This window comes from Crinia signifera, chromosome 8 (genome assembly GCF_055691185.1).
Source record: "Crinia signifera chromosome 8, ASM5569118v1, whole genome shotgun sequence".
NCBI lineage: Eukaryota > Metazoa > Chordata > Amphibia > Anura > Myobatrachidae > Crinia > Crinia signifera.
Window position 1 is genome coordinate 166,802,429 of NC_139224.1, and position 23,845 is coordinate 166,826,273.

At 46.2% G+C, this 23,845-nt stretch overlaps 1 protein-coding gene across 2 annotated transcripts in view; it reads left to right on the forward strand.

Moving 5' to 3' along the window:
* Positions 1-23,845, forward strand: part of CACHD1 (cache domain containing 1) — an 80,392-nt gene that overhangs the window by 34,672 nt on the left and 21,875 nt on the right. For both annotated transcript variants that reach the window (XM_083157685.1, XM_083157686.1), the window contains exons 3-6: positions 4,550-4,698; positions 11,642-11,748; positions 16,958-17,084; positions 22,374-22,518. In XM_083157685.1, coding sequence (XP_083013811.1) covers positions 4,550-4,698; positions 11,642-11,748; positions 16,958-17,084; positions 22,374-22,518 — 528 coding nt within the window. The remainder of the gene's footprint in view (positions 1-4,549; positions 4,699-11,641; positions 11,749-16,957; positions 17,085-22,373; positions 22,519-23,845) is intronic.

The following is a 23,845-nucleotide window of genomic DNA, read 5'->3' on the forward strand; positions in this document are numbered from 1 at the left end:
CAGCACCGTGTCTCAATGCCGCGGCGGAGGCCAGAGCGGAGGTTTTACAGGCCAGATGTGGTGTAGAGGGGTAACGGGGTCCTGTGTCTGGGTGACGTTTGTCATTCAGCGCCGCGGTTTAATCTCTCTCTGCAGTTTGACAGATTGCTCTGCAGTGTTTAAATGGGAAACAGCCGCCCATTCTTCCATCGCGCCGGGTTTAATACCATAAGCCGCGCATTTCATTCTTCAGATGTAATATGTGATTCCGTTACAGGAGCGGCCTAGGAGAAAGTCCATGCAGAGCTTAGGACACTTGCCGGCTATGCCGTACAGCCGACGCAAATGACGTGGCGCGCAGACATACCAGAGGGTCAGCAGCCGTCTTTCATATCTTACCATGCACTAGGGCACAGGTTCTTAAAGTCGGTCCTCAGGAACCCACACAGTGCACGGAGGGAGAGACGACTGCAGCGAGCCAGGGGGACGCGGCACACTGATGTCAACTGACGTTGACGTTCGTAAAAAAAAACAAACGTGAAAAACTCACATCAAACTTTGACTGTCGACCTAAAGCTTGTATCAGCCTAAAACTTGTGTCCACCTAATGTTTGTAAACCTTCATACTGTCGACCTAGCAACCATATCCTATTTAGACGATGTGTTGGGTTACTTTCCGTCCGTTTCCCTGTAACTGTTCAGTAAAACATCTGCTCTGGAAGGTTTCGGGCCTCATTGCTAAATTTATCACCTTTGGGGAACACCAGCTGGATAAAGTGAGATCCTCAGGAGTTGATGTGAGCGACACGTGGTTGGCTCGCGTCCAGTCATGTGACGTTCCCCTGGGCCAGCTACTCCCCACCCATTCTCTGTACATACCCGTACAAATAGCAGAAAACTTTTTTATTTTTTTTTTATTTGAAAGTGTAATAACTTTATTCGCAATCAATATAAATACCCATCATGTCTCTCTGAGAAATATGTCTGGGCCTTGGAATACGTCCTTGTACAGGAGGGATTATATTGCCCCGGTCTTCATGATTCGCGCGTTATCACTGGATTTCCATGCGGCGTCTGGTCCGCTTCTGCACACGCCGACCGGTACCGGTCTCATCACGTTAAGGTGCGCGCTGCAGTGCCCCCTCGCAAATATATTTTTTAAATACTTTGATTTATCACGTGCCAAAATATACTCCAGTATTCTTGCGATTTAATTTTAAATGAGTTTCCGTTTCACTATAGGATTAAGGCTGGAGTGTTGAGATCTTTAAAGCTTTACACCAACTAGCCAGGAGTTATTTATGTCGCTCTCTTAACCTGTTTGTTCCTAGTCAACAGTTGCCATTAAGTATTCACCGCAGTAACCGGTTTCCTGGCTGCCTGGCCGAGAAATATAAATCTCTCCCCGCAGAGCCGCGCTCGACGTCGCCATAATTGGCGCAGAGTGTTCCTCGGGCGTACCGGGATTCTCTGGCCAGCTGAAAGCATTTCAGGCTATTCTCGTCTTGTCTTTGGGTGGAAACTGACCATTGTGCCCCCTTCACTGCCCTGATCAGTTGGGTGCCCCATCCTCTCCTTAAGAGGTGAGACTGTGCCTCGTGCCTCAAAGATGTCAGCCATCCCTTGTGATCTCTGGTTAAATGTACAAAGTTTTAGATTTTTTTTTTTAAGTGTGATTATCTGGAGTGTGGCAGAATCCTGAGACCTCTATAATAGTGTATAAAGTAATCCCCCCTCTCTCCCCCCCGGAACAGCGACACCTGGGGTTACGGCGCGGTCCCTCCGGTCTTCTCGGACTTCACCACCCGTCATCACTCGCCGGCGTTTGATAACTAGACCTCTGGAATCTCTTGTTGTGGTAACCTCGCCTGAGTTTGAACAGTGTCTTGTTCAGTGGGTGTAAAATGATACATGTGGAAAATAATTCCTCTTTCCGGGACTTGTGAATGCAGGACCCCCCCCACCCCCCTCCCTCTTGTTCGTGTAGGATTAATGTAGCACCAGGTGGAGGCTTGATCCCCCTGTGTTCAGTAAAATGAACGAGCTGCACGGATAATTCCAGGGTCTGTGTCACACGGAGGAGCCTTTACAGGCCACAAGGAAATTCCGTCCTGGTATTACATACTCAGACGGTTCCCTGTGCATCGATGCTAAGCTCTGAGGATATGCCAAGGGGCTTACCAGCACATGATACCCTGAAGCAGATTACGGAGTGCAGGTTACCACCCGTGGTGACATCGCATAGGCGGTACGATTCATCCTAATGGGGTTTTAGCATTATAGCCTATGTTATAAGGACATATCGGAACCCTGTAATCCCGGCAGGTCATGTTTGTAGCAGCTACTTTCCTCATACCACTATGAGTATTATGGCCCTTCCACATTACAGACAGCGAAGTCAGTACTGACCGGCTAGGATATGTCTCAAACTGTAGGCGGCAGTCATTTAAGCTGCTGTGATGATTCCGCTGTTGTGTATGAAACCGCCAATCCACACTGCACATAACTGCAAAGCGGTCAGTTTCTCTGTGTGAACTTATTTCACATATGTTGTTATACTTTCATATATATTTGGCAAATAGTTTAATTGTCCTTTAAAAAAAAAATATTTTAAAAGTTATTTGTGAGATTTCACATTCGGTTTTTATTTGTTGAGAGTTGCTGGCGATAAGCCGCTTTGTAGTTACGTAGGGCAGGGAGAGAGCAACGCTATGTAGTTCTGTTGCAGGGAGTTTGTAGTTGTGGTTTTATCAATGAACTAGTTACCAGGCCCGTCGAAATGACCGTACATTACCACTTCAATATCCGCGTCGGCGAAGGATCTCGATAGAGCAATTCAATAATTGCACAGTTCTGCGCAATCTAGCGGTCGCTGGCATGCAAAATGCTTAAATTCACCCCATAGTGGTGAGGAGTTGTCATAGTGGTGAGGAGTTGTGTTATTTATTATGTAGGATGTTACACTATTTTACAGGATCTGTTTTTCTTTTATTTAATCAAACATTTTATATTAATTGCATTTACCTACAGGTTTTAGATTTTCTGCAAGTTTATAAAAAAAAAATATTATTTTTTTAATCCAAACTATCTATACTTGGTGAATACCAGCCAGTATTCTTGTGAAGTTTCCATTGCTTGGCCGCTGGTATACAGTCGTTAGGTCTACACAGGAAAAACACATATATAATATTCCTCAGCGCTTTACAGAGAGTATTAGAACAGTCACATCAGTCCCTGCCCCAGTGGAGCTTACAATCTATATTCCCTACCACATGTACACGTACACACAGACATTCTAGGGTTAATTTTGTTGGGAGCCAATAACTTCCTGTATATTTTTGGATTGTGGGAGGAAACGGGAGTACCCGGAGGAAACCCACGCAAGCACGGGGAGAATATTCAAACTCCACACAGTTGGGCCCATGGTCTGAATGGAACCCATGACCTCAGCGCTGTCCGGCAGTAATGCTAACCATTACACCATCCGTACTGCCACTAGGGCGTGGAGGGAGAATAGAAGCATGGCGTTTTTTTATGTGTCCATGTCGACTGTGTTAACATTTGGGCCAAAAAAAAGCCCATTGGGTTGACCTTCATGGTTGTTCGAGCAGGTATTTATGATGAGCACGTACGTCTGGAGCGTTATCTGCCAGCACTTTCCTGGAATATTTTTTTTTATATATAAATCTTTCCAAGGAAACTTGAAGTATTTCTGAACATCCCCAGGGAGGTATCAACCATTACAGGGGCCCTAAAAGTGTAGTCTATAAATGTATAGGTAACCCGTAGCAACTATTTTTGCTCTAACAGCAGTTGTGAAGTTCAAGTACAAAAGATCCACCACCACCACGGTGGTTTTATTTTCAAAGGATGTTTTTTGTAGTTTATTTTTGGATTACAATGGGCTCTTTGCAGATCTGTTTAATGCTCGGATACAAACTACCGGCCGCCATACTGGACATTTTATGTGTATACTTCTAACCCAGCGCTTGAATAGTCAGCTCTTCATCCCACTTTGGATGAGGGTGATGTGGGACCAAGCTGCTTTGGATACATCTTCCCAATCTGAGCTTTATTAGATCAAAATCTATTTGCAATGTCATCTCTTATCTGAATAGGACTTTTGACTTGCAAACCTTAAGGGAGTCACTCGACTGAGTGGCTCGGGGGACGTAAGCGGATAAATAGTGGGGTGTCTGGGGAAAATTAAGGCAGATAAAAGGAAGAGAAGGGTTGGCTAAGACGTCTACTATTGAAGGCACAAAAGGAATTTGATGGTTCAATTGCTGTTTGAGGTGTCTTGTGAGAGAAGAAGGATAATCGACTCGCAAAACATATTTACATATTTAACGCCATCGTAGCTTTCTGCCTCGCATCCCCGCAGTCTTTTTTGTTCAATATTGGATCGTCTGTGTCTTCTGTCCGTTCTAAAATAGGAATATAGGCCTTATCCAGTGCAATAGCTCCCAGTATTGACTCCAAGCACCAACTCCATCTTTATGGAGCCCAGTAGAAGCAGACGTTTGTGACTGAGAATTTCCTGTGACGCTTATTATTCCCTTTTGTCTAGTTGGCCAAGAAGATCCGGGAGAAGTTTAACCGCTACTTGGATGTGGTGACTCGGAATAAGCAGGTGGTGGAAGCCTCGTACACTGCGCATCTGACGTCCCCGCTCACCGCGATCCAGGACTGCTGCACCATTCCGCCATCGATGATGGAGTAAGTAACACCTTCTTTTTTTATTGTCCGTTCTCCATATCGTGTTATGTCTAACCCCTTTGGCGCTCCAGCTGCTGAGGAACTACACCTCCCAGCATGCCTTGCTACAGTTCTGCTGTATGGACACGCTGCAACCGTGCCAGGGGTGTGTAGTTCCACAGCAGCTGCTGGGCCGCATGTTTCCTACCCCTGATTTAGCCGTTGGTTTGAGTGACTTTTATTTCTTAGCTTTACACATTTCTGTCTGCAGATTTTATGTATTGTATTTTGGGGAAGGACTTTAAAGGTGTATGTGCATAACATCACTGGTGACGCCAATAGACATGGCTGCCCCCCGGGTCCACCTCTGAATCAGCTGGTCATTCTACTGGGTCTAAACCTGGTTCTTTACATTTGAATTGAAAGTTGATCTCTTGATTAATCACTGTGTATTTCTCCAGCTGGCGACACTGGACTGTGGTGAGTTGGTCGCCTGACATGTAGCACTGGCACAGTGTTCTAACAAGGAGATCAGAACTTGCAGACATGAACCATCTTATTGGCATATATACTGGCAGCGATATGGGTCATAGGGTCGATATATTAGGTCGACAGGGTTTAGTTCGACACATGACATAGATTTACATGGCTAAGGTCGACGCAAGTATATTAAGTCAACAATGGGATGGTCTAGAATCAAAAAAGTCGACATGATTAACATTTTTTGAACTTCTATTGGTGCAAAGTGCAGGGTCCAATGGCATGTGAGGTGCTCTCTTCCAAGCTATTGACATTGGCTTGGAGGTTAGAAGAGAGAACCTCACATGCCATAGAAACCTCCACTTAGAGGTTAGAGACCATCTGAGACGGACACTGAGTGCGTATGTGTCAAATTTAGAGATGACAGGGTTTTGGTTTTACTCAGATCTCAAAGTGGGATCTTATTGGCCACACAAAACATGTGACAGCCGATAGCCAATCAGAAAAATCTGATATTGTGATAACCGATAGATTGTAAGCTTGCGAGCAGGGCCCTCCTACCTCTATGTCTGTTTATTTCTACTCAGTTTGTTTAATCATTGCTGTTTCCAATGGTAAAGCGCAACGGAATATGCTGCGCTATATAAGAAACTGTAAATAAATAATTTGCCGATAAGAACCGAGTAAAACCGAACCCACTCATCTCTAAAAAAAAAATATTATTATTTTTTTTTTTTTTGTGGTGTTTTATATTTCTTGGGGTATTGCTGTTATCCTGACATTTCTTTGAAGCTGACGTTTTTGTTTGGAATGTCCAGTATTATGCAAACTTGCATTCAATAGACCTGACCCCCCTTATTGTGTACTTCTGTTAACGGGCAAATCAAAAATACCAGGTCTGCATGACTCCCAAATTCTTTCTCTTTACATGGAGATTCCTCTCTGGAGGTGCCTGGCGGACTATGGCAATGTCTTCCATAAACAGTCCGATGGTCCCGCCCCCCCCCCCCCCCCCCCCGCGCGCGCTTTATCTAAGTCAGATTTTATAAATAATCCGCAAATGCTTTTAGAGCGAATTATCTTTATTACACTGCAGTAATATAAGCAGAATGTCTGCCCTGGCAGGGCTAATTAGGGCCGACTATCTCAGGCCTTCGAAAAATAAAGTCTGACGGCAGATGAGAAACATTTGGACCACCTTGCCTGTGGGTTTATTTCACGAAGGCCGCTTAGTCTCGCATATCGCACAGCAGGGGGACGGAAATTGACAACCAGTTGACCCCAATATTGTGAACTCCCGTCTCTTATTCAGGGCTGCTGACACTGTTCCCCGCTGTAATTCATTATATGGTCAGATGCTTTGGCTCATATCGTATCTCAGAGTTGAATACAGAGAAGCTGTGTTCTAGCTAAAGCTCACAAGTACGTAGGTGGTGACTGCGAAGAAGGCTCCACCTACAGGTGTGTCGTCTACGGACCACGGGAATGATTGGTTAGGGCGGAGGATGATATTTAGTGGCGGAGATAATTTATAGACCTTTATGGATGATAACTGATTGGAATAAAAATGTGTTTTTGGGATTATTTCAAATGTGCAAGGTGTTTATAGCTTTATGTTAAGCAGGGCCCCCTAGTGGTCACCTTATCATAAACTTGAATTTGTTCAAAAGGGGCTTGCAAGTAACTTTTGTTAGAACTGAGTCTAAACTAGTTTTAACTGGCAAAATTTGTATGTATCCTTCTATCGTGTCGAGTACAAAAGCTTAGAGGCCTCATATTTAATATTTATTAAATATGTTTTTTGGGGGTTTTAAGCAGCAATCCCATAAGGGTTTGGGGTTTTTTGTTTTCTGTGAATCACAGCGAACTGCTCGAACGCTTGGTTAATTTCCTTTATTACCTTGAATTTTGTCTTCAGATCTTAATGGTTAATAACTCTAAATGTTTTCCATAGTCTTATGGACAACCATGGCAACCACAGTCACATAATATGTTATTTAGTGAGCAGAGAGCCTTGACAAGCCCTTCTGAGCTCTGTTTTCACTGTGACATCCCCCCCCCCCCCCCCCCCCACACATCATGTGTCTTCTGTGTGTACTGTAACCTCAAGGAAGCCAGATTTATTTGCACCCAGAAAAGTTTGCAAGAGATATAAGGTTTTCTAGCGGAGAACAAGGACTATCATAATTATTCTGCTTTCTTTTTAAAGATGGAAAAAGGGAGGTTGCTAATTTAAAACAAAAATAAAGATGGTTTCATTGAAAGGTATCTGCTCCTTGAAGGGCACAAACTTTCTGTCTGGGGAACCCTGTACATAGCTTACTGCCTAAACACCGCTTGCGTTGGCGGTTTGCAGAGCCTGGCGTGAGAAAGGCAGAGGCTTATATTTCATGCAGTGTTTACTAGGATCTTAACTTGAGGATCCACTTAGAATCTATTTTCACTCGGATTCCTGTTTAGAGTGCCAGATAGGATAGTTTTTTTCCTAAACCGTTTAAGCTGCAGACTCTGATCCCCCTGGTGAAGCGCCTCTGTTATCTGTACTTAGGGGAATGTGCAGCAGACTTGCCGCAAAGGGGCCACATCCAACTTCAATCAGAGACATTACAATATGCTGGAACAGTTCAGTGGTGTCTTCTCCATCATTTATATAGCACTACATGAATTATTTTCTCAATATATGGCGTGGGGCACATCATTTGTCCAAGGGCCACATCATTTGTCCAAGGGCCACATGTAGGAGTCTTAAAATATAGTTGTCTTCCCCATCATTAGATACATCTATTTTACCCTAAAAAGCAGTTCTTACTGAGGAACCCCTAAGAGCTGGGCAGCCAGTTTGTACTACCTTAACTTGGGTTCATTATAACACCCTACACAGATCGCACCCTGTACAGTTCCTCTTTCCTGCCTGGAGTATTGCTCTCAGCCCTTTTACTTCTGGCACACTCTGGTCTGTAACTCAGCCCTAAGTTACAGACCAGTATGTGCTAGAAACATTTGATGATTAATCCTCCATGGGTGGCACTGGAGGTAATTCATCTAAATTGATGAGAGCTATTGAATTGTTTACGCCAGTGTGGGCAATTGTTTACGCCAATGTGGGCACTTATTATTTTGGCAGGCATTCACCTGAGGTGGCGAGCAGAAATCTCCCCAAAATCAGGCTTTCGGGCACCCAGACAACGCTCTCCTAGCAGTTTGCATGGGCTTAACCGCCTTACCTGTTGTTTTCAGGCATGATGGGTAATGGGCGCCCAGAAACTCCCACACATTGGCGCAAACAATGTTATGTAGGAAAGAATGGGTGCAGCAGTGGTTTATTGGTAGCGTGATGGTTCACACATATTTAAAGATGTGTCCTTATACATCTACCCTCCATCCGATAAAAATAGCTTTTTACATAACGCGTGAATTCCGTGCACCACCGAAAACCGTTTTTTGCAAATTCTCCATTAGATAGCATCTTATTTGCACAACCGAGTGAATAGGACACATGAGCCGCTGTATCTGCATAATAAAAGGAATGCTACTGGTTTTTTTTCGGGGAAAATACCGTAACGTAGCATTTCGCATGCAGATACAGTTGCGTTCGCACACTGAATATAGGAATGCTGCATATCATTTTAATCTGCAGAAGCTGCTTGTGCTTCATTTACAAATAAAGAGCATTTCAACAAACAATAAAATCTCAAAAAAGACACCAGTTACTACCGAATATAGTAATGCCGAATGTCCTCATATGACAAGAAGGGTGGTTGGTACTTGTGTATTATCACGGCGCCCATCGCATTGCATGCCACTAATTAAGGTATGCGACCTTTTCCCGGGCTTGAGTATACAATTTTAAAATTGCGTCGCATCACATGCCATTATAATGGCATGCGATGCGACGCGATCATGCCCGATTTGGGCTTATTCCCATGTTAAATGCCCCCCCAGACCCGATTTTTTATTGTATACCCACCCTGATGGGTACTGACTATGTTAAATGCCCCCCCCCCCCCCTCATTGTTAACGCCACCCCACTATCAACGCCAACCCGAAGCATGGCGAGCCCGTGAGGGGCGGCGGTACGTGTCCTCTGACCTCTTCATACCCCCGCTATCCACGTCGGCGTGGAGTTTATTTTATATAGTGTGGCGAGCCACAGAGCCCGATGTGTGGCGAGCGGAATATATGTGATGTCATCTGCGTCCCCTCGCAGGGCTCGCCACGCTTCGGGCTCGGTGGCTCGCTGCGCTCGCCACACTAGGGATGTACGAGGGCATATGTATGACAAATGTAAACATTTAGAACTGTAAGTTTTTTTTATTTTTATTTTTTTACCCATCTTAATTTTTACGTTGCAGAGCACCCCGACGGCCTTTTCCGGAACCTTGTGATTCAGCGGAATCCAGTTAGGGAACCAGTATCCTAAATTATGGATTACTGAGCAACCTAGACTCGCAGCTTTGCATCTTTTTGGTGCGGACCCTGGGGTCTGCTTTCTAAGGATTTGGGGATACTTTTGAGGCAGCAACGCCAAACACAGACCCCTTTTCCCTTTTCCACTTGTATTTGACGTCTCCAACGCTGATTTCCAGCACATCTTACGGCCACAATAAACCTGAGCACCGGCTTGATGTGAGATTCAAAGCCTCCTGCAAACCTATTTCTTCTTCCACACGGCTGATCTCGGCTTGTAAATCCTGTTGAGGGAGAATAGAAATGACTGCAGCCTGATGGGAATTAAGTGTCTGAAGTTCAAAGCGTGCTGCACATCAGAGCAGCTGTCAGTCAAACGAGCATCTTGCAAGCTGCAGAGAGAGCGCATATCTCCGTGGGGAGCAGATCAAAGTGGGAGTCGTTGCGCTGTTTTCTCCCTTGGGACGCAGGTTCGATCAGTTCTTCATTAAAGTAAATCCAGAAGGCACTTTTTATTTTTCCTCTTCCATTCCCCCCCCCCCCCCACGCCTCCCCCTTCCCCCGTTTTCTTTCCTCCTAAATGCAACTTCCCTTGAAAATGAATTTCTGGCAGCGTTTTGATCTCCTGAAAGTCGGCGAAGAAACCAATTAGTCACATAAATGTGTTTTGGTCTCCCCCCCCCCCCCCCCTCCCTCTGTAGAGAAGCAGCAGTGGTTCTTTGGGCCCGGTATTTCAGCATTGTCATCGCCGTCATTTTGTTTGCCTACTTGCTCGCAGCCCAAAAAAACAGGCGCCCGCCCCATTGCCATCATTTTTAACTCTTCGGGGAAGCTCCCCGCTGTGTTGGAAGCTTTGAAGCTGGCAGCCTTACCTTGTTTTTATGACGGTGTGTGTGGTTTACGTCGTATGTACACTGGATCGTCTGATTCCATTAATTTACCTTTGCTAAGCCATCAGTGCGTTCCATCTCGTGCTGTACGGCAACAGCGCTCCCCCCCCGGGTGCGCCGCTTCATGCTGTGACAGCGCTGCATTAGTTCCGCTTGTAGTCATTGTAGCTTATAGAGATCGTACATTGCATCTGCTGATATAACCCTGTGATATGAGTAAGGACAGCGCTGTGCGGTGTAACCCTGAGCTATGCACAATGAAGGTTCTGCTAAAATTCACAGGCCCATTGCCCCTCGGGCCGTTCTACTCACCAGACTGTTATAAATCTTCCTGACAGTCACTGAGTTGTTCCCAGGTGTAAAAAAACAAGCAAAAAACTTTTGCCGCTGCCCCCATAGTCCTCTTACCAGTCCTTGGACATGAGGGGTCTCCATAAATAGACCTTTTTTTTTTTTTTCCTGGTGAGTTTCAGGTGCAAGAGGCAGATGTACAAAAAACTGAAAAACCCCATGTTGACCTAATGCGTATGTTGACCTTGACCCACGTCGACCTTGACGAGCACCCCTGTCCATCCCGCGATCCGGCATCCAGGCTCCTGTCGACCATTGGAGAGAGAAGGTGAGGGGAAGCTGCGCGAGGGGTTGTGATCCCTATGCTTCACAACCCTTCCACCAACTCCCATCACAGCCGTCTGAGTATGAGCATCCACTCGGGGGTCTAGTGAGAGGGACAGGCCGGGTGTGATCTTAGAAGCATGCTTCAGTGTAATTAAGGCTGAGGCTGTGATCATAGCTCAGGGACAGAGAGGCAGATGTATTAAGCCTGGTGAAGTGATAAAGTTTCGGGTGATCATGCACCAGCCAATCAGCTCCTGTCATGTTACAGGCTGGGTTTAAAGAATGACGGGAGCTGATTGGCTGCTGCATTATCACCAACAACTTTATCACTTCATTAGGCATACGATCCCATACTCTGTCCTTCGTGTTATACTTTATACCAGGTAAAGTTTAAGGGAAGACAAATGCGTTTCTGAGGTTAGTGTGTCTTACTTCGCATCAGTGTATTTCATACGGTGCCAGCTACGATTATCCTATAAGAAGTGTAACCTGGGTATCCCAGTAACGCTAAAGGCTTTTATTTTCACAAGTTCACCCTTTGATGTGCCATCTTTGTTTCTCAATTTCAGCTTTGATGGGAATTTCAACACGAACGTCTCCAAAACAATCAGCTGCGACAGACTGTCCACGACGGTAAATAGCCGGGCGTTCAACCCCGGGAGAGACCTAAACTCAGGTTAGTGTTACCACTATTCACAAATAACCATAACAGTAGGTAACAGACACATACATGCAAACATCGTGAGAATATGCAAACTCTACACCTAGTCCGGCTTTAGTGGGAATCGTACCGAGACATCAGTGCAGTATTGCTTTTTAAGCACCCGCGATGTATCGCATCCGATCTGCAGCTGGCGGCGGGTGGCAGTAGTATAAGGAAAACAAAAAAAACATTCAAAAGAATGGTCTGTCACTGATTGGTTGTGAGAGCTCTCTCAGCCAATCAGCGGCCGTCCATTCTTTTGAATGGTTTTTTTTTTTTTTAATTCTCCTGCTTCCTGCCTTTCGCTCCCCGGGAGCATTACATGCAATAACATTTTTTACCTTTTGCCTTTTGGATATTTGTATAGAGAACAAGGTGAAATAATTCTCCGGTTTGTATGGTTTCAGTAGGTTACTGTATATGTTATATATTCCTTCACAGGACTATTTTATGACATTAAATAAAACGTTTTATACACACGCTTACAATAATGACATTATTTTTTTTTTATATTTTACTAGTTTGTTTTAGTTTCTGTCCACGAGACTGAAAACTTCGGGTTTTTTTTTTTCATTGTTTAAAAAACAAAACTTTTCGTCTGTTTCACGAGCTCGGATCAGATTCTCTTACCCTAAGCGGACGCTGGCAGGCTGTTTACACGGCCCGAGAACCCGCATTCCGGGCACTTAGAGATTGTTTATCATTTAACTTCAGGATCCAAAGTTCATGACTCCAGTCAGCCTCTCAGTCTGCTGGAAAGTGCTCTCATCTTGGGCGTAAACACGGCTCCTCCAAAAATAAACCTAGCTGATGATATTTACAGATCTTTATTAAAGCGAAGGCAGATTAACCTTATGGATCTATAGGTCAAACGCAGACCGGCGGGGCGGATGAACGACCGCAAAAGAACGTGAAAATTATCATTGCGCATTGTCGGGATTATCGCATAGTTACGGTCCCCCGGGTACTGACACACTTGAGGAATGTCAACCTGCGTGACGACAGACATCAGCGAGCGTTGCACAGGTGCTTTGTTCACCTGTGTGTATCACTACCGCGTACCCCAGTGTTCGCATACAAGTATAAGCGCAGCAGTATCATAATCGCGCCGCTTTGTACATTTGCCCATCCCCAACATGCTACATGTCATCGCAGTTGATGATGGCTGGGCAATTATCACTTCCCCAGTTTAGAATGTTTTTCCTGGCTTTACTGCAGAATACGTGATTTGTGTTTCATGTTATTAACCGCTTCACTTATCGTCAGACTTTTGGGCTGGTCACGTTCCGGCAGTATTGCTAATTATTTATACATTGCGTAGTCTTGTTGCTCCTCACACAGGACAAGTGGTCTGCTCACATTATACCACCCTGTTCTCATACCCATAGTGCCCCCCGTGTATGTGCGTGGGTCCCTGGCAACTGCCCTGCCTGGCTGTTCCCATAGACGGAACGTTCCACTAATGTAGTAGTACGTTTATTTATAAGGCGCCACAAAGTGTCCGCAGCGCCGTACATAGCAATAAAAAAAAAAATTACAAGGTAACGTACAGGGTGTGTTGATAAAATACAGCATAAATAGGGGTATAGCTGGTAGAACTAAAATCAGCATCAGTTCTGAAGTAGGTGTAAAAATTGTCGAGGAGACTGAAGATGAAGTAGAGGAAGGGAAGAACAGGGCAGGAGCACAGGCGAGGTAAAGATGTAGGGTGAGTATGTGAGGAAGGAGGGCCCTGCTCATAAGAGTTAACATACTAAAAGGAGGTGGGTGGACGAACGAAAAACAATAGGATAAGTAGGAACGGAGGGGAACAGAGGCAGGATAGGAGGATCAAAAGAGGTTAGGAGGAGGGATAGGCTAGTCGAAAAAAGTGGGTTTTGAGGGAGCGATTGAAAGAGGTAAGGGAATCAGAAAGCCTGATGGGTGGCGGGAGGTTGTTCCAGTGCAGGGGGGCAGCGCGAGAGAAGTCTTGGACACGGGAGTGGGAGGAGGTGATTAGGTGAGAGGTCAGTCGGCGGTCAGCGATGGAGCGAAGAGGACGGGAGGGAGTGTGGATAGAGATCGGTGGAGGAGGAGAGAGCCTTGTAGGTGGTGGTGAGGAGTTTAAAGAGAACTCTGAAAGGAATGGGGAGCCAGTGAAGAGATAGACAGTGGGGGGAGGCGGAGGTAGAGCGGCGGGAGAGGAAGATGAGCCTAGCAGCAGCGTTAAGAATGGATTGGAGAAGTGCAAGGCGGGCGAGAGGTAGCCCAGAGAGAAGGATGTTGCAGTAGTCAAGGCGGGAGATGACAAGAGAGTGAATGAGAATTTTGGTCGCGTCAGAATATCGATTTAGATTCCCTGATTTAAATTCAAAGTTGCCGAAAGACAGAGTTTTGATTTCAGATTCTGTTCCCACCCAGCGTGGAAATCACGTTCCCGTCCTTTGTTTGTATGTTCTCTGCTTTTGTCAATTAATTTCATAACCAGATAATATCTTAATTTTCCAAAGCGACACTTCCAAAGCCACATTTCCAATTACCCGTTTGTGCTATTGTGTCTCTTTCATCTCCCCGTACCTTCAGATAGAGCGGGATTAGCTCCGAATCCTACTAATAGGTGTCTCTGAAATGTCTTTTGTTCAGTAAATCTGCAAATTCTGTTCTAACACAGATCAGTCTAAACCTATGTGACTAATACGCAATAGAATTTCCAGCCATAGTGGTCCTATATAGTATGTATGATGGGCTGATGTGTATCACCAGATCTATATGAACGCCACACTTGTGTCTGTGTTTATGTTGGGTCAGCCGATACCTCGGAGCACTCTGCGCTGAGTGACTCTCTCCGCAGCAATGGGCTTATCTCTGTTTGGTAGATATCAGCTTGACAGCCAGAGACAGCTGTGCAATCTCTTCCAGTGACCTCTTCAGCCTCTCCTCTGCCGTATACAGATATTACGTCTGTTACATAATGTCAGTAGCGGAGCCGGGCTCGTGTGGTTGTTACTGTCAACTGCAGGGGTACACACTGGGCAATATATCGTTAACGGAGTCTGAGTAACAGACAGTTCAACTGATTTTTCAAACTACCTGGAAGAGAGATTAGAGAAGTCATCAGCCTGATGGTCAAAAATATGGAGTCGCGACCCACTTTGGGGTCAGTACCCACAGTTTGAGAACCACTGCATTATTCAATTGAATACACCCCTGATGAAGTCGTTAAGATTAAACGCGTAGGGTTTGGAATTAGTCAAACTTTATGATTCAAATGGGTTTTTTACACTTGCTTTTTAAAAAGTTTAATTTTATGTACTAAATGTGAAAAATCTTCCACTACTGGAGTGATAAGAGAGAGAGAGTCAGGCGGAATGACCGGCTCTCCACTTAAATTGAAAAAGGTACCTGGGTGCCCTCCAACAACAGCGATGCTGGGGTCCAAGTATATGCAGGTAGTCGGATGGCACTCCCCGGATTTCAGTGGCACTCCCCAACATCCAGTGTATGATAGTTGAATGTTTTAATTGCCCTTAGACGATTTTCATCAAGAACAAAATATATACAATGCGTACACACATTTATACTTACAGCACTGACAAGACAGACCGCCGCCGCCGCGACTTCTGGGACTTATTATCCGGCCGAGCTGGAGATTTGCCCAGTTGCTAAGCAACATAACGACAAGATGGCAATGCCTTGCGGACGCTAGCGCTATCTCAGCTATGTGAGGGGAGTCAGTTAGCGCCATCTAGTCCGTGTACAAACAATGGGGCAGATGTATGAAGCCTTAACAAGAGATAAATTCAAGTGAGATAAACGTCCAGCCAATCAGCACCTCACTGACTTTTTTCAAACACAGCCTGTAACATGGCAGTTAGCATGTGATTGGCTGGATGTTTATCTCTCTTTATCACACTTACATTTATCTCTTGTTAAGGCTTAATACATCTGCCATGTTGTAAAAAGGAAAACATATGTATATCATTTTTTTCCCATATTAAGTAGAAAACTGCAGCTCGGAGCTTTGTATAGATTCAGATTTGCGCTGTGATTGCTCCCCGGTAGTATATCAGCACTGTGCGCACCATTGTTCTCAGTGAACTTCTCCGAATGCTATTGTTCCTCCATTCTGTCTGGATTATGTGTACAGTATAACAGGAACAGGGAGGAAGGAAACGTGCAGATGAATCGTTTAATATGTTAGCCTGATGTTGAGCCCCCGAGCAGCCAGATGTTCTCTCTCCCGATTGATGCGTCAGACAGTGTGGCCTTGTCGTTGTGTGTGTGTCACTGTCCCCATGCTGTCCCTGTCCCGGTGTTGTGTTATGCAGGAGAATGGGGCTCATCAGCTCTTTGCTAAACTTTTTAAAATTCCTTTGGCCACCAGGCGTAGAAGAGAGGAATGCGAAGGTTTCCTGGAATGTGGATTGGTTGCAGCAGTCACCGGTCTCTCCCACCCCACTAATCCTGTAAATCCCAGACAGATATCTGCCCTGGGATCACGTAATACCACTACCCTTTATCTGTGCCACGGCCACCGGGGGTATCAGCCGGTAACCACGGATTCTGTACGACAGGTCCACTGCCAAATGGTTAGGCCGGATATATACTGTGTAGTGCATTTATCCACCCACAGGCGATGGCGGGTGTACTTACTACGCCCCTGCTCAGACACAGCGGTATCGCCAGTGAATTATATCAATGATATAAATATCGGATTCATTTTGACACACATGAGCAGCTTCTGCTGATTAAAGTGACATGCAGCATGCCTATATTGAGCATGTAACTGTGGCTGTATGCAGATACAGCTTCAGTCACACACTGAATATAGGTGTGCTGCATATCATTTTAATCAGCAGAAGCTGTTTGTGTGTCCTATTCACCTATCCATATTCTGTTTTGCAAATAAGACACTAAGTAATGGAAAAAGGCAGCCGGCGCTAACCAATCTCATGGAGCACACGCATTGTGTAACACAACTTGTATCGTATGGAGGATAGATTTCTATGGACAAGTCTGTAGAGCAGTTAACATACATTAATGACCCATGTACAATATATGAAGATGGTGCATCGTTATTGCATAATGTCTTCCTAGCGCAGGCTGCTTGCAGGTTCTCAAATTTGCTTTTGTTTTCTGTTTAAATGATTTTATTACTCTAAAAATATATATATTTAACGTTTTCTCTTTTTCACTCCCTCAGTCCTTGCAGACAACTTGAAATCGAACCCGGGCATTAAATGGCAGTATTTCAGCTCTGAGGAAGGCATCTTTACAGTATTTCCAGCCCACAAGTTCAGATGCAAGGGAAGCTACGAACATCGCAGCAGGTAGGTGACCCTGAGATCTGCCCATACTATCGATCATCTCCTCGTGCATGCTGGGAACTTCGGCATTTCTAATATTGTCACCCTACATAGTGTCCCTGTCTTCTGGGTGGTCTGCTGTTGTGCTGTTCAATATGGAAGTGATAAAGTTGTCAGAGGTTAAATCTACTGTAGCCAATCTAAGCTTTAGACCGCGCCTGATTAACCAATTGGCTGACTAATCTGCAGCCTAGGGCGCCAGGACTGGGTGGTACCTTGCAGGCGACAGCCGAGGAATAAAGCAAAGGCCTGTATAATCTTTATTACATCATACTTGCCTACTTTTGAAAACTAGTTTTAGGGAGATTATAGTTGGTAGTAGAATTTTGCACAGCACCCCATTGAGAGGGCGTGTCATGCTTCACCTAAAGGGCGCGTCTAATTCCATATATGGAGAGATTGTGATAAGAGATTGTGAATGTGGCACCTAGAAGCGTGGGTGTGTACTGCTACATCTGAGAGGAATCTTGTAAAATGACTTCTATCCAAATGTAGATGAGCCCCAAAGCAGTTAGTAAGAGATGCTATACTTGGTAAAGTGCTGGGAAATGGCGCTGATGATTAAATGTAAATGTATCTGTCTCTCATTCCTTTTTCCGCAAAAATGTAACCGTGTAATGTGGGCTAGGTGACATGAGGGAGATTGCTAGACTAATGAGGGAGAGAGGGAGATTGCTGCTATATCAGAGAGTCTCCTGCAGAATGCAGGAGGGGAGGTAACTATGTTGTAACAGTGTAATGTGGGCTAGGTGACATGAGGGAGATTGCTAGACTAATGAGGGAGAGAGGGAGATTGCTGCTAGGTCAGGGAGTCTCCTGCAGAATGCAGGGAGGGAGGCAACTATGATGTAACAGTGTAATGTGGGCTAGGTGACATGAGGGAGATTGCTAGACTAATGAGGGAGATTGCTGTTATGTCAGGGAGTCTCCTGCAGAATGCAGGAGGGGAGGTAACTATGATGTAACAGTGTAATGTGGGCTAGGTGACATGAGGGAGATTGCTAGACTAATGAGGGAGAGAGGGAGATTGCTGCTAGGTCAGGGAGTCTCCTGCAGAATGCAGGGAGGGAGGCAACTATGATGTAACAGTGTAATGTTGGCTAGGTGACATGAGGGAGAATGCTAGACTAATGAGGGAGAGAGGGAGATTGCTGCTATGTCAGGGAGTCTCCTGCAGAATGCAGGAGGGGAGGTAACAATGATGTAACAGTGTAATGTGGGATAGGTGACATGAGGGAGATTGCTAGACTAATGAGGGAGAGAGGGAGATTGCTGCTATGTCAGGGAGTCTCCTGCAGAATGCAGGGGGGGAGGTAACTATGATGTAACAGTGTAATGTGGGCTAGGTGACATGAGGGAGATTGCTAGACTAATGAGGGAGATTGCTGCTATGTCAGGGAGTCTCCTGCAGAATGCAGGAGGGGAGGTAACTATGATGTAACAGTGTAATGTGGGCTAGGTGAAATGAGGGAGATTGCTAGACTAATGAGGGAGAGAGGGAGATTGCTGCTATGTCAGGGAGTCTCCTGCAGAATGCAGGAGGGGAGGTAACTATGATGTAACAGTGTAATGTGGGCTAGGTGAAATGAGGGAGATTGCTAGACTAATGAGGGAGAGAGGGAGATTGCTGCTATGTCAGGGAGTCTCCTGCAGAATGCAGGAGGGGAGGTAACTATGATGTAACAGTGTTATGTGGGCTAGGTGACATGAGGGAGATTGCTAGACTAATGAGGGAGAGAGGGAGATTGCTGCTATGTCAGGGAGTCTCCTGCAGAATGCAGGAGGGGAGGTAACTATGATGTAACAGTGTTATGTGGGCTAGGTGACATGAGGGAGATTGCTAGACTAATGAGGGAGATTGCTGCTATGTCAGGGAGTCTCCTGCAGAATGCAGGAGGGTAGGTAACTATGTGTTACAGGCACATGGGCTGTATGACTGGCGAGTCCCTGAGTACTCATACACCAGAGGAGCTACATGTGTGTTAGCCTAGGGCACCTGGAACATTTAATCAGGCCTTGGCTTTAGAACTTTAAACAAACTTTAACCCGAGCAAACTTTTAATCAGAGCATTTTCTTGAAGCAAGAACTATTAATGGATCAAAGCTTAGGCAACATGTGGCACACCAGCAGCTGGAAAACTACACCTCCCATTATGCTCTGCCATAGTTTTAGGATGCCTGATAATAGACCTGTGGCAGGGCATGCTGGTATGTGTAGTTCCACAGCAGCTGGAGTGATCTACACCTGTAGGAAATTTCAGAAGCTCCTGTGATAGAAAATGGCAAGAAAATATGATCGCCGGAATATTCTCTGTATTACCACTGCTTCGAGCCGGGCAGCGACACTCCGGCTGATCGGCGGTGCGTCCCCTTCTCCCCTGTCCCCCCGCCCCCCCTTTCCCCGGAATGTGTGACTCTATATGTCACACCAGGTTGCCGGGGGGGCAGGGCCGGGCAGTGGCTGTTACACAGTTCAGCGGCGCTGACCGGACCCGGGGACACAGCGTTGTTTTTTTTTTTTTAGGGAGCGATCCCCTGGAAAAACTCGCCCACTGGGGAGCACGCCCTTAAAAAAAAAAAAACACCACTGAAGGATTTTTGTTTTTGTTTCATTTATTTTTCTAATTGAAAAAACGCGCTTATTCCTTCTCACATGGGTGTAATTATTATTTCCTCTTCAGAAAGTATTTACAGAGAAATACAACAAATCTCATTACTGGGAGATATTTTGGAAGGAGCTTTTAAAACATTCGTCACTGGTGAACGTACTGCGTCCCCCACCTGGTGCAGATGACTACAGTTGTTGTAGACGATTGTTTGGGCGCTGCCTAAAAGCTCCTCTTAGGCATAAAATAGAGCGCCACCTGGCTGCTGCAAAGGGTACTGCATGAACGTCTGACCGCCTCTTCTGTGTGATGCTAGTGTAGCTGTCCCCTACACGCACCAGGGGCAGCCATTATCTAACAAGTTTTATCTGAGTCACTGTGGCATAATATGAACTGGGGGCACTACGCTGCGGTAACCCAACTATGGTGCTGGCAGTGTTTACACATTATAAACCTCAACAGTGTATCTTATTCAATGCTTCTTGGTAGGGGCCCCGGGGGCCTCCATACACCGTATTCTGGCCCTGATGTCACGAGTTGCCAGCACCCAAACATTTATCTGACAGTCTGCTTATCCAGCCATGCAGCGAGCTCCGTCTTAAACACTCAGGCTCCTTCTGGGATGCTAGAATGAGCCCCTCACCGCCATGGAGAATGAGCGTGGCCACACTACAGCTGTCACTATGGGCGTTGGATACGCCGGACGTTAATTCCACTGAGCTACGTCTCTCTCTCCTCAGAAACTCCCAGCGCTGGTGAATTCCCAGCACATTGTTACACAGGCTTACAGAGCAATCATTTAGAATGGTTTGGCACAAACAGCCCCGGACGCAAGTGGCCAAACATACTCGATGGAGATGTCTAGCTGCTGTTCCCTGCTAGTACGCAATGCGCTGGCTCTGTGTATACCAGGAGGTGCGATTGGCAGCGTTTCAGCAGTAAATGGAGTCTGTATCCTGTTCATTTCACTCATCCTTCTTCCTCGCTGGATTATATGTCCAAGAAGGGGGTTTGGGTTTTTTTTTGTAAGTTTCCAGAATTAGCTGTCAGAATTAGTGTAGACTGAGCCCCAGCCAGCGCTGCTCGCTAATGTCAAGGTCATTCGCAGTAGGAGATAAGCTTTCTCTGTGTGCACTCGGGATGTATGTGTTGTGCTTGCATAATGTCTGAGCTGGGTGCTCTCAGACGCGGTTCCTCTATAGAGACGCCTCTTGTGCTTGCTTCCAGTGGTGGCGGGATTATATATATATTTGTCTAGTGTCTGAGTGTGCGTCTCCGAAACACTGCCATCTGTTGGCTGCGAGTGAAACTAAATCTCTTTCTCTCACACATGCACAAACACATAGGCAATCACAAGGTACTGTAGCAGACTAGCTTTTGAAGCATTTGCTTTGAGCGGGCTTAATATACTGTATATTGTGGGTATAAACCAGTCAGGAGCTTTCAGAATTAGACACTGACGTGCATTGGGCTTGCTGTGAGAGGTGGACACTGAAGGAGGAGCACTGGGAGAGGTAGATACTGAAGTTGGGCCGGGGGGGGGGGACGGGACGGGACTGTGAGGTGGATACTAAAGGGGAGGCTACGAGAGGTGGACACTGAAGGAGGAGCACTGGGAGAGGTGGATACTGAAGTTGGGCCGGGGGGGGGGGGGGGGACTGTGAGGTGGATACTAAAGGGGAGGCTGCGAGAGGTGGACACTGAAGGAGCAACAATGGGAGAGGTGGATACTGAAGTGGGGGGCTGTGGTTGATAGTGAAGTAAGGGGCTGTGAGAGGTGGATACTGAAGTGGGGGGCTGTGAGGTGGATACTGAAGTGGGGGGCTGTGAGGTGGATACTGAAGTGGGGGGCTGTGAGGTGGATACTGAAGTGGGGGGCTGTGAGGTGGATACTGAAGTGGGGGGCTGTGAGGTGGATACTGAAGTGGGGGGCTGTGAGGTGGATACTGAAGTGGGGGGCTGTGAGAGGTGGATACTGAAGGGGAGGGGCTGTGAGAGGTGGATACTGAAGGGGAGGGGCTGTGAGAGGTGGATACTGAATTGGGGGGGGGCTGCGAAAGGTAGACACTGAAAGAGAAGAAAATGGGAAAGGTGGATACTGAATTGGGGGGCTGTGAGAGGAAGATACTGTAGTGGTGAGGGGCTTTGAGGTGGATACTGAAGTGGGAGGCTGTGAGGTAGATACTGAAGTGGGGGGGCTGTGAGGTGGATACTGAATGGGGGGGGTTTGGCTGTGAGAGGTGGGGGCTGTAAGGGGTGGATACTGAAGTGGGAGGCTGTGCGGTGGATACTGAATGGGGGGGTTTGGCTGTGGGGTGGATACTGAAGTGAGGGTTGTGAGAGGTGGATACTGAAGTGGGCGGCTGTGAGGTGGATAGGGGTAGGAGGTGCTGTGCAGTGGACAGTGTATGGGGCATTGAGTGGTGAAGGGGTGTCAGTGAGCACTCTGACGTGGGCAGTGAGTGCCGTAAGTAACCAGTGACCACCATTGACTGTGCCGGAACCGATGATGAAACATCACACACAAATGACCGTATCCGCACAGATATTGATGACTGTATGTTATATTTGCGTTGCTCCTGTTTCTAGTTATTTTTTCTTTCTCCTGTGAGTGGAGAATACTGAACATTTACCTTTGTTTTACTAGACCCATATACGTGTCCACGGTAAGGCCGCAGTCCAAGCATATTGTCGTCATCTTGGACCATGGGGCGTCGATCACGGAGACGCAGCTGCAGATCGCCAAGGACGCGGCGCAGGTTTTTCTGAACTCCATCGATGAGCACGACAAGGTGATTATTCGTCCGTTCCTCTCCCTCTGTAGTTGTCTGTACAGTATTTCTGCATCAGAGCTGGGTTGTAGTTACGGACAGACTGAGCCATGCGGGGGGGGGAGGGGGATTTGGGTGGTTTGCTTTACGTGGGGGTGCGTCAGACCAATGCGTACACCCCCTTTACGGTTTTAGTGCAACCTGCTGCCCCAAATTATTTTATTTAAAAGTTAATAACTTGCTTTATTCCGTACCCCATTTGTAACCCTCTAACCAGCTGCTTTCCTCCTGAATTTCTCAGACTTTCGTGTTAGAATTTGTTTGCGGATCTCTGGGAATATTCCCGAGGTCTCCATCGATAAACCCATCATCTGAGTATTGTGCTGGCGGGAATATTTCCCGAGAACTGCGATCAATGTATAAACAGCCCAGAGCATTTCTACTCCCGGGAAACACGGGGAGAAAATAGGTTGTGGGAGCGGGGAATGAGGATTTTACTGACCCACCTTGATGAATCTCCGTGTCACGCCCCATAATATGCACCGGGTAGAAGTACATGTTCGGTTATAACTGGCTTTGGGTAGAAGAAGGTAGTAAGTACTAGTAAAAGTTCACTTTGGTTAAAACTTCCCGGGGGTGTGGGTGGGGGGTGGTGGCTCGGGACGTTGCTGTATTGGGGCCCAAGATTTTTCTTGGCTTCCTTGGTGGCTTTGATTCATTTCAGCCAGTAGCTAATGTAAAAGTACACTTTGGACTAATCTTTTTTTTTTGGGGGGGGGGGCGCCTTTTGTTACTTTAATCCACGTGGATGCCGATTCTGACCGGTATAGTGTGCCGAGCGCTGTGGGGGTAGACTTGCTCAGGTGTTGACATAGATACAAAAAAACCCACAAAAAACTAATTTCGACCTTTTTGTCAATATCAACATTTTTGCATGTCAACCATTTGGTGTCGACCCATTGACTGTCTAGACCAGGGCTGGGCAATTGCGGCCCTCCAGATGTTGAGGAACTACACATCCCAGCATGCCTTGCATCAGTTTCAGCATGGCCACATAGCAAAACTAATGCAAAGCATCCTGGGATGTGTAGTTCCTCAACATCTGGAGGGCCGCAATTGCCCAGCCCTGGTCTAGACCAGTGGTTCTCAAACTCTGCCCTCAGGACCCCACATAGCTCACATTTTCCAGGTCGCCCCACAGGTGCATTCATTACTCATTGACCCATTTTAAAAGATCCACAGGTGGAGCGAATTATTTCACTTGTGATTCTGTGAGGAGACCTGCAAAAAATGCACTGTGTGAGGACCGAATTTGAGAACCTGTGATCTAGATACTGTAGAACCTTGT